Source organism: Equus przewalskii, chromosome 3, assembly GCF_037783145.1.
Source record: "Equus przewalskii isolate Varuska chromosome 3, EquPr2, whole genome shotgun sequence".
In the NCBI taxonomy this organism is placed as follows: domain Eukaryota; kingdom Metazoa; phylum Chordata; class Mammalia; order Perissodactyla; family Equidae; genus Equus; species Equus przewalskii.
In genome coordinates this window covers 66,669,129-66,685,165 of record NC_091833.1, presented here as the reverse complement: position 1 = coordinate 66,685,165, position 16,037 = coordinate 66,669,129, and the positions used below count along the sequence as shown (strand labels likewise).

General features: G+C 33.4%; 1 protein-coding gene across 1 annotated transcript in view; it reads right to left on the bottom strand.

Annotated features, from left to right (window-relative positions):
• Window positions 1-16,037, bottom strand: part of LOC103552786 (transmembrane serine protease 11F) — a 98,633-nt gene that overhangs the window by 74,011 nt on the left and 8,585 nt on the right. The window contains exon 2 of the mRNA XM_008523002.2: window positions 8,423-8,502. Within this exon, the coding sequence (XP_008521224.1) occupies window positions 8,423-8,430 (8 nt within the window). The 5' untranslated portion in view covers window positions 8,431-8,502. The remainder of the gene's footprint in view (window positions 1-8,422; window positions 8,503-16,037) is intronic.

The following is a 16,037-nucleotide window of genomic DNA, read 5'->3' as shown; positions in this document are numbered from 1 at the left end:
CAGTTGCTGTCAATAGCAGCCAGTATTCTTCTCTTAGTTTCCTTATAATTGTCTGCTATGAAGGTTTGTATTTCAGTGGTATTTTGCAATCCAGTTCAGAGGGAGGAGCTATAATTAAGACATAAATGTCCTAGATAAAGGAGATCAACAATGTTCTCACTTACAACTAATATAATCTGCATATTAAACAAACAAAATTAACATGTCCCAGAATCTTTCTGTCACATTTCTGAAGGGCCATGTGTAAAAGAAGTAATGAGCAGGTTAGAAGGCTTCATACAGAGAAATTTAAGAGCTTCTCATTCCTGGAATTTTCCCTTTGAATGCTGAGTTGCCTTATCATTGCCTAAGGAACTAAAGTTTCATACAACTCAAATACCATTTCATCAGATATATAACTTTTTCAAGTAGCCTATTTTTGGAAGTTCTGAGTATACATTAAGTGACTCACTGATAATTAATTGCTATAATAAAATCATCTAATTCCCAGAAGATATACCATGTAGCTGTGGAATCACATAGAATAACTGAATTTTAACTTCTGAGCTTTTAAAGAAAATTTACGAACTATGGGTACAGCTTTAAACAATGTAAGTATTAAATTTTGTCTTTGTGAGAATATCTAGGGTCCCATTATTGAATTTCATATTCTGATAGACTCTACTTTCATTTCTGTAAATAGATCTACAGAAATTTACTTCTATATTTGCATGAAAATCCATGAATCAACTTATAGTATTACATTTGGCTACAGATAAAACTCTAAGAAGGAGTTAGAGCCAGAAAAAAAGCTTACTTCATAGCTGTATGCATAATAATAGTCATATTTAATTAAGTATACTGCAAAATTTGGAATCTGGTTTCCATGTATCCTCTCCTATGCAGTTAAGCATTATAAATGCAACATTAGCATATAAATCAAAGAACATACAATTCTAACTGGGAGATTTCATTCTAAATAATATTTATTTCATTTATTCTAATGTATAGATAACATAATTAAAGCAAATAATCCAGTTCCAGGCACCTAGAACAACTCATAATACATAGCCTGTTGAATGAAAGTGCATCTTATTTAAAATTTATTAAATCATTTTCAGTAAGACAATCATAAATATAGCACATTTTATCTTCATAAGTTTTGAGATATGTTCCCCCAGTTCCTGATCCACCTCAAAAAAATTTTTTTGAGAAAATGTAAATTGATGCTTAAATCTTATCTCTGGCTTACAAATACTGGAAATAGTACCTAGCTCAGCTTATTCAAGTTGGATACCAAGGTAAGATTATAGTACCAGTTAGCTTTACTACGTCTCTTGATAATAAACTGTAACTCTACGTCAGCTGTCCAAATTTCCAACTAATGGAGGGTCTTGAGAGAGTCAGGAAGAAGAGATCTCCACAACAGATATACACCCCACTGCTAAAAAATCAATTCAATGTCCATAAGTTTGTGAATGAGGAACTTCTCGACAAATAAGCTATATCTTCCATGTTGTCATGGTTTAGTTATAAGTAATGTTTAATGTTCTTTAAAAAGGTTTTGTCAGCTAAGCCAGACCCATGGCCTAGTGGTTAAGTTCTGCATGCTCAGCCCTGGCACCCTGGGTTCAGTTCCTGGGCATGGACCTACACCAGTCAGTGGTGGCCATGCTGTGCTGGAGACCCACATACAAAATAGAGGAAGATTGGCACAGATGTCAGCTCAAGGCAATCTTCCTCAACCAGAAAAATGGAAAGCTGTTACCAGCAAGAGATTGATGGCAGGTGACCAGCTAACTGAATTGAAATAAGGAAAAATGAATGGTTTTGCCAATTTTGAAGAAGTAGTAAACACTAAGTTCTTGCTGCTCTTGTTGGATAAGGAGATAAAGAACACAAGAGCAGTCCTAAGCAAGAAGCAGTTGCCCAAAAAAAGATGAGTCATGAAAAGCAAGGGATCTAAGTCTGTATTTTCCTCTAAAGAAGCCATATTTCTTGAGTTAAATTTACTGAAAATGTGAAAAGGTGAAGGTGTTTGTCTCAGATATTATATCTGATAATATCTCAAGTACCCAATCACAATATCCCATAAGTTAATATGTTCTTAAAAGTGATATGATATATAAGCAATGAAGAAAATGAATTGATCTTTCCTCTACCTTACTAATAGCAGAAATGGCAGCTAATACCACCTAAAGCAAAAAAACTTTGAGATAGGAAATAAAAGTATAATCAGGGACTAGTAACCACCAAGGAGAAAGATGATTTATGGAAGGATGAGTGATAAGAGGGAGAGGAAGATAGGTAATAAGGTCATAATGGGGCAGGAAATGCCTCATTGACTTAGTAGTGAAGAGAGCTAAGATGATATCATTGGCATAGTTTCTAGGCAGTGTCTATGATAGTATGTCAAACCCAATCCTTAACAGATCTCCATAATTTGTTCAGGTCTACACATATGACTGAAACCATGAGTTCAGTGTGAAATTGTGTATGAAAGTATCAGTAAGCTCAGTATGGGAGTAACATAACTGACATGAGTTTTAATCTAGTTTTAAAATTTTTATTAAGAGAAAGCTGTAGATTCTTACTTTGTATAGTGTATCTTATTTGACACTGTCACATTGCACTAAAGGTCTCATGCATTTTAGGTTCTTCTCCTTGTTCAAGATTATTTGGCTGATTATGAAAAGAAGCAGTGCAGAGGATATACAAGAATCTGTCAATGAGTGTAAGGAGTGACACAAGACTTGAGGCAGTTATTTGACACCTTGTAGATCTAACGATTAGCCAGACTGTCTTCCCCTTTTTGCTTACAATAGTATCTAGACACACCCTACATTGTTTTGTTTCTATTTTTAGGAGTTAATTCTTGCTGACTTGCTCTATTTTATCTCACCTGTTTGGATGTATGTTAAAAATTGTTTGACATTCTAGTATCTAAGTTAGTATTTTTTAGATAGTATGAAGAATTTTTCAAACGTTTCCTTGGTAGTTTTTAAAATCATGTAATTTTAAAGTTGCATTAGTCATTCTATATATTATATTCTAGGATAAATAAAACAAGACCTGGAAGAGATTTGATAAGTTTCAACAGTATAAAATTTCTTGTATTCAGTCATTTTCAACCTACAAAAAAGGCAATTTCATATAGTTCCCACTAGTAGATCATGCTATTGTATATTTTCTATAGTTATATTTTAAATTAATTTATTTTTATTTGGTATAAAATACCTAAGATGTGAGTTGCTCTCTTCACCCAATGTTAATGTCATGTAAATTGCCTCAAAATAGCCTGTTTTCAAATTTTGAGCATTAATAAGCGATTAATCATAAAATCTTAAAAACTTTGCAAAATAATTTAAAGATGAGTCAATACATTTTAAATACTGACAGCTATAGGGAATCAGTTGAGAGTCAGAGTTTAGTCATATACACTATTGGGAGAAAATATAATGTATAGAATCCAAAACAGCAAACGCAAACATCTCCGATTTGTCTTTGAATTGGCTTTTGAACCTGAATTCTGAATATGAATGATCCTGAAATGTTAAGGTTTCAAATGCTTCATAATAAGTAATAAAGCCATACAATGATTATATGATTCGAGAATATGAAAACTTCCTTGCCATTTATCCCTGAATATCTACCCACCAACCTAACACACCCAACCCCACAGTATTTCAAACACACAACATCCTTTTTAAAGACTACTGCAAATAACTGCTTAAAGCAACACAAACTTACCTTCTTGTTCAAGATACTGATTTCCATGCTGTCTTCCTACATTTGCTGAATAATATTAAGAGGTCCTATTTAGCTCTTCATAAGGCTTCTTTAAGCACAGTGGGAAACCTTTTCAGTATTTAATGTTTTCAAAATCCAGTTCACACACGACTAGAGGGACCCACAATTAAAGACACACAACTATGTACCAGGGGGATTTGGGGAGAAAAAGAAAAAGAAAAAAAAAAAAGATTGGCGACAGTTGTTAGCTTAGGTGCCTATCTTTAAAAAAAAAAAGCATTTAACAAATTTGGCTTTCATTTATCTACAGATAAAATTAGGCTGTCAAGTGTTATCTGTTTTTAAAAAAAAGCTGGCAGTTATCACTACCAGCATTATCATCAAATCCACTAATTATAAAGTAAATGAAGTGAATTAGAAAAACTATTTGGAAAAAAGTACAAAAACTTTACCTCATGCTTATCGCATTTATAATCCACATCCATTTGTTTGTTTAGTTGCTTATCATGCCTCTTCCTTTAGATTGTAAATGCCATAAAAGTTGAGAATGTTTGTTTTATTCATATATGTATCTATGTGTGTATTTGTTTATATGCATGTGATATGTGTATGTATACACATGTCATACACAGTCATGCACCACATAACAAGATTTTGGTCAATGATGGACCGCATATACAATGGTGGTCCCATAAGATGAGTACTGTGTAGCCTAGATGTGTAACAGACTATATCATCTAGGTTTCTGTAAGCATACTCTGTCATGTTCCTATAATGATGAAATCGCCTAATGATGCATTTCTTAGAACGTACCCCCATTGTTAAGCGACATGACTGTATATACGCACAACACATATTGTGCATATATACCCTGTATGTAGATATGTACATATAGTATGTGTGTGTATAGTGTGCTACTAGTACACTATAAGCTAGAATAATAAGCATTTGTTGAATTAACAAATAAATGAAACTGTAAAATCTAGTCTATAAGCATTTATCTGATGCTTTCATCTCTTCTACAATAAATTCTCATCAGCACCACAACATAAGTTTACTTGGAATGAATTCTTTCCACTGTTCAGCTTTTTATTTACCTCCTGAATTACTGTATCTCACATATCTCATAGGCCTTCTTGAATAGATCTGTAATGAAAAATAAACTTGAAATTTTCATTTACGCTTAACCTTTCCTCTTGTCTCAATATCTGTTGTTTGGTTTTATGCATGTTATCGTAAGTCAACACAGAAATGTTGAGAGTCTACAATGGGCCAGGGAATGTGAGGGAATGTGTTCGGCACCGGGAACATACAGAGCTCTCTGCTTAACTGGGGAGAGTTAATTGTAAACAAATAATTAACCTTAGAGAGAAGTGCCAACAGAATTATATAAAATGTGTTATGTAATTTTGAATAGAAAGGCTGTGCTTCACGAATAATTAAGATATAAGATGTGAAGGTAGAAAAAAAATTTCACAGTTACTTTGATTAGAATCTTGAAGGAAGACTATGGGGGTCTCGCTGAACATGAGAAGGAATGTTCACTGGAGGCAGAGGAAACAACACGTACATTAGGTGGTCTCCCTGCTACTCTGTTCATTTAGTTCTGCAACTGCACCCAGAAGACGGCATAATCTCCAAACTACTCTGGTCCACCCAAATGGTTCTAAATTGTGAATGTTATAATTTCTTCCTCTTGTTTAAATTTTTACTCACTCTCATAATAAAGTTCAGGGATTTTAATCTGGTATGAAAGGCCGTTCATAGTCTGACTGATAACTTGGTTTCATCTGATAATTTCCAACATCTATTTGTGAGTGTGTCTCAAGTCTTACAACCTTTGCAAGGGCTGTGTTCTCTCAGTGCAAAGTACCTCCTTCCTTCTCTTCCCACTAATTCTTACTTGTTTTTTAAGACTAAACTCAATCATTATATATTCAGAGAAGCTTTTATGAGATTGACTGAGCACTCCCACAGCACCCTGTTTATTCTTCTTTTTTTACATTTGTCAGATTTGTCATCAGGGTGTGATTTATTGATTTGCCTCTTGCCACTAAGGTCTCTACTTGCCAGCAACTATATCTCTTATCTCTGCTTCACTTGTGGAGGGCACCAGATATGAGGACTAGTGGGAAAAAATCTACGACCTGGGGTAATGTAAATGTTTCTCTAGTGCCTTAAGAAAGTTAAAGTTCTCCATATGAACTAGCTGTTAACTCTTTTGAAATGACAGAATTTAAGTATTCAAAAAGACTTTAAGGCTATCTACAGAAGTATTTTAAAAAATATCTTTGACCATGACTCACAGTACGAAATGTTCTGCATCACAGCATGGTGCACACACATAATCACATACAATCATGCGCCGCATAACAACTGACCGCAATATGGCTGGAACTGAGTGAAGGTGAGGTTGGAAAGATCAGAGAAGTAGTAGGGAAAGACTAGAGATGATTTTGTACGCCAAGATAAGACTTTGGATTTTATTCTAACTGTGCTGAAATGGTATTTTAAGGTTTGTGCAAGACAGCAACATAATCTGACGAATATTTCAATAAGATCACTCTGATTGTTGTATACAGAAGAGACTGAATGCGGTCAATTACGGAAACAGTGATTCCAGTTAGCAGATAATGCAGTACATATCTAGAACAATAGTTCCACAATATAATACTTACAGGTACTACCTGTGATACAGTAAAAATATAAGAAAATTAGTATCAAATATTGTTTCATTATTATTTAATACAACAAAGAAAAAACCAAAATGAATAATACCAAAATAAGCCAAACAATAAGTCAAATAGCTCCATGCTTATTTACAAAAATAATTTCAAGTCTCATTAATAGTGACAACCCACTCCCCATTTATTTTAATGTAAACTAAAAAACATTTGACAGATAAAAGAAGAGAAGTCTTGAGAAGTGAGTAACCTGTTCAGACAAATGAGCGCAAAGCTGGATCTGGAACACATTTAAAGCTCATGCTAGCATTCTCCACGACACCACAATGAGAAAGACAGAACTTTTGCTAAGAAGCTTTGGCACATCTAATTCATTCACTCTTTGAGACTAGATCCCTTGGACGAAATATCTTTACTAATTAATTCAATGAACTACTGCCTAACCTTATCTTATCTCCATGGCACAATCTATATTTTTAAAAATTATTTTATTCAGGTCATAGTGGCTTATAAATTGTGTAAATTTCAGGTGTACATTATTATACTTCAGTTTCTCTGTAGACTTTTCTTTACAAAATATCTGTGCTCAAAATAATACTGATCTGGAATCCAATTGGAAAGGATACTTAAAATGCTCAGAACTATACACTCTGGATCAAAGCTGATGAGGCCTCAGTATAGAAATTTCATATGTGTTGACACTGTCAGAGTGGAAAAGTGTGTGAGTGGAAATGATGCCATAAGTTGGGAAGAGGGGAACCAGGCTGATAGAAAAGCTATACAGCAGAATTCTAGAAAAATGAGAATGATAGAACTTCAAGCTCTTTGCTAATTCTTTAAAACTGAAATTGTTAGCATACCATATTTACATGAACGTTGGTTAAATATAAAAGTGAGTTTTTCCTACTGCACATTTTGTCTTATTCTTTCCTTATCTTGGTAAATAAGAAATATCTTTTCTCATATTTAATAAGTGTATATAATATGCTATATCATGCTATCGTGAAAGGATCCATGGGGAAAGCTTTATGCATGAAATGGACAGCTTTCCTCAGGCTCTTGCTGTTATTTGAGAGTAAAGTAGGGAAGGCAAGAACACTCATTTAAGTGTCAGAGCCTAAAGGCTTAAAGTATTTTATTTAATTGAAGACAAAATCAAATGACTGTATAATTATAATTATCACAAAATCATGATTAAGTTTGAAACATTACTCAGTGCAGAACATGTGGGAAATTGGTGTCTGTAGAGAGGTCAAGAACTTCTTTGAGAGGCAAGGTTAGACTAAGCAGGAGTTTGAATGAAATCACTTTCATCAAATATCAGTTATTCATTTCTGAGTCTGTAAAACAATAGCCTGAAATTACCTAAATATAAACATATATACAAATTTCCTTACCTTAAATTCATTAATTGATCAATTATTTTGGAGTTCAATTATGACAAATGTCACACAGAATCTACATTTTGTTAATTTAATAATCTTTTAGATATGAATATCTTAATTTTCATAATTTCATTCATATGATATATACAATAATCCCATTGCTACCATACTTTCTCTTATTTAGCATTAAAGAAATGAAAACTTTAATAGACTCTCCTTTTGCATTTACATTTCAAGTTTTCCCAGAATATACTTCAATGAGCAACATAAGACAAAAATTTATACCCAGCTATTGATCATACTAAAGAAATTAAATGAACTGTATTAAATACTTCATTCTTTGAAGCATAGGTTTTTCTAAATTTTAGATATAATATAGTTAATATATTACTGCATATCATTTCTATTATTTAGAAAGAAAGGACTACATTGGCCCCTTTTGTTTAAAAAAATTCTTACATTTAAAAACAACAAAATAAAACTTTAACACAAAATACAAGAACACACATGAAAAACTCTCATTTTTTAAAGCACTCTCCACCAGCCAATGTCTCTCCTGGATGTCTCAGGACTTGTAAACCTTTGTCCTCGTTGATAACTCACTGAGAAAAGCTGAGTACTTACGCGTACATCGTGGACCCAGGACTAGGGCAGCTTCTATTCAGTCACCATCTGATTTACATCAGCCAGGTAGAGCTGCAAGGCTGGAAAATAATGAGAATCACTTGCGACAAAAAGAAAACAAGTCTGACGGGTTTAGTGACTGAGGCTTGCAGCCTGCATATAACCTGGTAAGAACATGATCAATTTTGCGCCAGCCGGTTCCACACGGTGAAGTAATTGTCAATGCCTTCACAAGGAAGCTCCAAGCAGTGGAGGCATACGACACACAGATGTTGATGACTCAGAAGGCCACACTTTTCTGGTTGGGGAGATATGATCAGCATTGAGGTGTGGCTCCAGTTTGTTTAAAGCAACAACAACAACAAAACATTAGAGAACATTGATGGCACTTCTTACTTCTTCATTAGAATAGCATGTCTCCTCTCTTTGAGGGACCCATGAAGTGTGATGGTGTGGAAAAGACCTGGGCTATGGGCCAGGGTGCTTGTCTCTTCCACCATGGTGGTGTGACCAGCGGCAAGCTGCTTAGCTCATTGGGACTTATTTTTCTCATAAGTAAAATGGCAGGACTGTATTAGCTTTTTCTAATACTGTCCATTTTAGCTCTAAAGATAACAGACTTTATTGAAAGAATTTATTTACCCCAAAAAAGGCAAAAAATAAAGTTAAAAAAACACTCTCCTTTTCCCCTTTCTCATCATTAGGAATAGCTTAGCTCATCTCAGTGTATGTGAAGTCCCCATTATTTATAGTCACTTTAGATAATTGTATTTATCTACAGAGATTTTGGCCTGAATACATGAACTTCTAATGAAGATCGGTAAAGTTGCAGGATGGATATTACAAATTTAAGGGCTACTTTTAGAGGCTCAGAGCCAGGAGATATTAAAGAAAGAAAAGCCATAAACATGCATATTTGTTGTTCATGCAGAATACCTCTATCTAAAATACTATAAATACAATATGAATCTATATTATATTATAATTTTCATTATAAAATGCTAAGGCGTTAATATAGAATATATTTGTCAAGACATTTTAAAAATGGAAAAACTGAGGCAGATTGTCATTTTGTATAATCCTCAACAATATGACAAAAAGACAATATAATTTTGAGAAGAAATAAAAATTTCTGAATAAGTAGTTCACAAAACTTTTATAACAATTTAGCAAAAATAACTTTGTTCTTTGGGGATTCAATTTTTTCAAAAGAAAAAATTGTAAAAATCCAACAAATAATGTGCAAGAAAAATTATATTAATTTTAGTATATGCTTGTAACTCTTTATTATTATTTTCTATATAGTAGTACTTATGTTAGGGAATTAATGTGCAAATATGCTTTTTAAATGGTTTTAATATTAACATTAAAATATATCTCATAACAAATTTTCTCATAATAATTATTTGTTAAAATTCATAAAAATATTCTCAGCTCTTTGTATTAGTAAATAATAATATAGTAGAAAATAAACTCTGTGGCTTAAGTGGAGAAAATTATTCTACACAAGAAGCATGTCCAGGTAAGTACAAGAACCAGCTTTGAGGGTTCCAGAATAAGACACATGGTATCTAAGTATTTCTTCCCTTAGTTAAGAAAATCAGCATTTTCATGTTAAATCATAGAATTGGGAGGAAATATTAAGAGATACAGGAATATTTAAATAGTCAAAGATTGTATTAGAAGCTATCTTATTTTTAGAAGCTCAAAAATAGAGATTCATCTGTCTGCCTCAGGACGTTTCTTAATAAGCCATTCTCTCAAATTATCTTCTGTTTGGTTTTGAAGGTTCTGCTTTTTCTTTGTTTTTTCTTTTCCCCCTTCTTCTGCTTTCAGTGAATATGTAAAAATAAATAACTCATTTCTATTCTCTGAGGTAATGTCTTTACGATGATGGGATTGTCGTACATCAGGCTCCTAGGTGAGATGCCTGAGTTCAGTTTCTGGTGCTGTCATTAACTAACACTGTGAACCTGGGAACGTTCTTAACATTTCTACTTGTTTCTCCCTCTGTAAAATGAGAATAACACTTGTACCTAGTTTAAATGAGATAATAAATGTAAAGGGCTAAAAATAGTGTCCAGCCCATAATGAAGCCCTCGAAAATCATAGATACTTTATTCTCTATCAATTTTTTTTCTAGGATTGGCACTATATTGCTAATTGTTTTCAATAAATTTCAAAAGTGGTATTTTCCAAACTCTCCTGTCTATATGGCTCTCTTTTCAGCAACATATTATCTTGAGTTCTTTGCTTTAATTGTAATAAAGACATTGATGTATTAAGTTCTAATGGTAGAATATGAAGATTTTTAAACAAATGTTCTTTATAAGGCTGAATAACTCCACCAGCTAATTCTGAGGGTTGGCAGACATTAGCAATTTTTACTGTAGAAGTGAAATTTTACTACACGTGAATTTTATTTCATTGGCTTTCAACACCCTCAGCAGACATTGCCTCATGTGGGCAGGCACCATAGTGGTTTCTACTGCTGCACTGTTGATTGATTGATCATCAAAGACAATGAGTGTACAATGGAAAATATCAATGGGGAAAAGTCAACACCAGGACATCAAAGGGAAAGGTAAGATAGTCCCAAATTTATCATGTTTCTTCAGTGTCTAAATCAAAAGAAAGCAATAGAAAAAGATAACTTTTGAATAGACTCTATAAAAGGATTGTGTACATTTCCCTATAATTGCAGATTTTATTACAAATTAACTATATTTTATGAGCTTAATAAATGAGTCATCAGCAAAGAAATAATTTAACCTTGTACTTATTAATGGTCTAAGGTTTGAGGGTTGGACTTAAGTTATACCTTGTACTCATAAGGCAATCAGTGTACTACCTTTCCACTGAAGAAAGATGGTAAGGGTACTTAGTGAAGGATCTCACCCTCCCAAGAGTGAGTACTCAAAGGGTGATAACAGCGAAGGAAGGAGCCACCCTCAAAGGAGATGAGCTACATGGATAAGAATGGATATATCATTAGCCTAAGGAAAAGGAAACCAAACTGAATGAACTTCCTCTAATATGTTAAAGAATTAATAGATATTGTTTGTTCAGAAAACTAAGGCAACAAAAACTGGGAACACTCACCATTAAGATCAACTCATCTCCATGGATTATTTCCATGTGCTCATTAAATTATGAAACTGAGGAGACCAAAGCATAGTATATTTGTATTTTTTTTAATCTTAAAGTATAGATCTTGGAGTTGTTCAAGCCAATAATTTTTTTCTTAGATCCTAATTGTTCCCTTTGGAAAACTTTTATTTTTTAGAAAAATATATATTTCACATATAAGAGAAAGAGATCACATTTAAATTATGAATATAAATAGCTTAATTACTTGATTATAACCATCTTCAAAGTTGTAGACATATTCAATTATGTCGTTCAAATATAAAATACTAAAATAGTGTCCCTGCTGATAAATATCTGTAACGGTGGCGAAAACAATTTGTCAGTTTTGAGCAGTACAGTCAGGCTTCAGGAATCTACTAATGCGGCACTCTTTGGATGGTCACCTCCTGGTTTTGGAAGTTTCTATTTTCCAATGATGTAATAGCAGAATCAAGTAAACATCAAAGATGAAGAAATATCAATTTTTTATATTGATCCTAGAAATTTTCAAATCCACAAAATTTTACCAAATTTCAGCTTTCATTCTTCATAATAAAGCATTCTCTATATTTAAAATACTGCTACTTATTTTACAAGAAATTATAAAATATATTTCTGCATTCTTATGTGTAGAATCCACCTTTTTATACTTTGTGATCCATCTATCATCTACCTAAATGTTGCAAACAGCAGATATGCAAGTGGTCATATTGAAGCCAATTGACTAATATCAGTAGCACTGAGAATCTGTTTCTTTCATTCTTTGAGTGATCTTATCAGAAAATATTTTATCTATAAAATTGTTTAATTCTTGGAAAAAAAATTAGTAGGTTCCATTGTATAGAATTCTACATCAACTTCAAGTCAAATTTTTGGAAATTCTTTTGTTATACTTTCAGTATATCTACAGTTGACAGATTATCTTAATGATACTTTCAACTCTGGTTCTTTACGAAGAATAGGTCTTATAGATAATTGGCTTAATGACATCTGTGTTAACTTTTTTCAGATGGTTGAGGAAGTCTAAGAATGTATGTTCCTGGAGTTGTATGGTATAGTCTGTATCTGTTGATTGACTAACACTTGTCATCTTAAAAAAAAGCCCAAAAAAACAAACTTGAGTCTGATCTCCAACTTGAAAAGCAGCTTGAATGCTAAATGGTAGGGTAGTCTGTAAGGTAGGTGGGTAGGTAGGTAGATAGATCTATAGAAAACCAGATAGATAAAGATAGATAATTTCAGGGTTTGGACTAAGTCCAGGGTCCATGTATATGTTTCAGTTGTATTTACTGAAATTTCTAAAAAATTTGTTTCTATGTATGTGTGTGCATTTTTCTAAGAAAAAGTTTATCATTTTCATCAGATTCACCATAGGTTCTATGAAATAAGACACACTAAGGGACAAATTAAAATAGCAAAAACTTCTTAATACTAAAGTTTCTTCCACCAAAAGAACCTGTCCTAAAAAATTGTCCTCTGGGCATAGTGATAGCATCAAAACCAAATGGCAAAATCACAGATGGTCGATCATATTATTCCAAAGAGTGATATAAGGGAGGGTTTCTCTTTGCCTTTATGGAAAGAGTGTATGTGTTTCTCCATCATCAGAAAGATTTGATAATTAACACCCTGGATCATTGGAATGGCCAATGTACAAGGAATGGCCATACTCCTGAATAGCAACAAAAATAAACCCTCATACTGAAAAGCTTTCTGGATAGTATGTTTGACATCATCATGCAAAAGTATGAAAGGCATAGCTCATGACTGTGGGTGACATTGCATTGCTTCTACATTGATTTCCTTACATCAAACTGATGAACTGGGAACTCCACATCTAGGTTTTGCTTCATTTCCTAACAAGATGTACCTAGTTGTCCAGGAATATTCTTCCTCAAGAACTTATGCATTTCCTGAACTAAAGGAGTCATCGTTGCCTTTCATTCTCCTTGTTGGTGTTTATTCTGCCTTAGGGCCGTGGTATGTTTTCAAGTCATTTTCTACCTGTGCACCATTAATTGTCACAAGGTTATCTGGCAGCTTGCTGGGCCATAAGTAGAAGTTTCATTCTGAGCATTGCCAAAATGCTTTTGCCTGATTGAATCTGCTTCTTTCCTGGAGAGAGGTGTTTTTAACCTTTATTAGTAGCGCAATGCTATTGACTTGGTCATCTACAATAGTTTCTTACTTAAGAACACGATGAGGTTACTAGTTGGAAATGGAGCAGCTGAAATCATTTCATCTAGGGAAGTAGGAAAGTCAGCAAAGGTGTGGGATGAACCATAGGAAATAATCACAGGAAGCCTATAGCACTGATCCAGTACATCCTAAGATTTCTTCACCAGACGTGAACTGACACAATCTTTTATAGGCACATAGCTAGATTACTTTTTAGAATAGACAGAGTTAACTGTTGAGAAAGAAAATCTGTAAGAATGCCAGAAATGTGCAAAAAATAAAAAAATCCTTTGTCCTTCTATAATCTCCTTTCTAGGATGAGGGGTGGAAAGAAACATGATCAGGAAGTTAGGGGCCTTGGTGACAGAACTGACTGGCACCTCATAGTTATGTATCTACACAATGTGGATAACATCTCTAGATCTCATAGATAGAAGGAAGGATGAATGAGGAGAGAGATAGAGAGAGAGAATTTCAGAGTTTGGACTAGATCCAGGCTCCACGTATATGTTTCAGTTGGATTTACTGAAATTACCATAAAATTTGTATGTATGTGTGTGCATTTTTCTAAGGAAAGGTTTATTGTTTCCATGAGATTCACCATAGGTTCTATGACATAAGACGCATTAAGAACTATTGAAACAGATGATCTTTGAGGTCCTATTGATTGATCATATCCTATTAATATATGTGTTGGAGCCAATCCAGCACTAATCTAATGCTCTGAAAGTTCTTATTTGCTTGACAGTTTGTTCTTCTCTGGAAGGCTCAGGAGAAAGTGCATAGGAAAGGTGATGTGGAAAAAAGTTGTTTCCAAGTTTTCAGGAGAGTCTTGATAATGCATATACCTTTGTACTATGTTTTCTTTCTTTCTTTCTTCTTTTCTTTTCTCTTTCTTTCCTTTTTCTTTCTTTCTATACATGCAATTGTACTATCTTGTGTGGATAAAAATTAATGTTCTAAATGCTAGATTAAAAAGCAAGAGGAGGAGAATCAGGAAGAGAAGAGAGAAGAGAAAAAGGAGAAGACAGAGAAGGAGAAGCAGAAAAAGAAAGACAAGCAAGAGAAGGAAGAACAGGGCTAAAAGGAAAGGAAAAGCAGGAGAAGAAGAAAAAGTCCTGTTTAGACTACAACAGATACATTCTCTTGGTCACATATTTAAGTTTTCACAAGATCCTTAATGAGGAGACAGTGAAAATTTATGTTAAGATTTTATCATATATCTTATATGGTTGTACTTTTTAATTTTTAAATTATGGAATAGTTATATCTGTATAGTTCTTATTCCAAAATATGTGCTCATCCAAATAATCAAACCTTTTTGTCATCTTTAGAAATTCTCAAATTAAGAATTCTTTTAGAAATTAGACTCAAACTTTCATTTATTCATGCATACAGTCCTTAAACAATATTTATTAAGCACTTACTATGTGCCAAACAATGTGCTAATTTCTGAGCACACTGTAGCAAACAAGGTTAATTTTTGTTTGTAAAGACTTTGCAATTGAACAAGAAGACAAATGTGAAGCAAATACTCAGAGTAAAGCATGCTGTGATAGCTAAAGTACAGGGTGCTACAGGAACATTCCTGACTACTACAATGAAGATTCCAGGACTCAAAGAAGCCAAACGAACATTTTCTGTCAGCAAATCTTCACATACGGTTTTATTTCATTCTTTATTTGAATTAGGTTAATTTAAGTATTACTGACCTTGCATTTCATATCGTTCCTAGTGGGATAGTCTTTAATCTCTGTAAAAGCCTTGTGAGACAGATATGAATATGAATCTGTAGGATCATATCTAGTTTATTCACTTTCGTAATTTGTCAGACTAATTCCTAGCCTCAATTTAATGATTAGGAAGGAAGGATGGGAGAGAAGTATGAAGGAATTTTTATCCAATGCTTTGCTTTATAAATTAGGTACTAAAAGAGCTGAAGGATTCACAAGAGGTTCTGGAAACAGAAGTCCAGTTTTCAAGTGTCAAACCATATTTATGGCTTCACATTATGTGTTGTTCCCCCAACATTCTTTCCGCTCATGATTATTTAACTTCCTTTTAGGTATTACAGTTCCTTAGACTCAAGAGTTTCAATAAGTATTGATAACTGTGATAATTAAAATTTATCGCTTTATTTCAAATTTTAACTCTCTGATATCTAAGATAAAACAGGTTTGATTTCAATTTTTTTCCCCTAAAATCTTATGTTGGGGGGAGGGGAGGTGTCACAATGAAATTTCATGTTTTTGCTAGCAATTTTCACTCCATACAGAGAATAAATTTAGAAAGATATGGTGATCAGGTT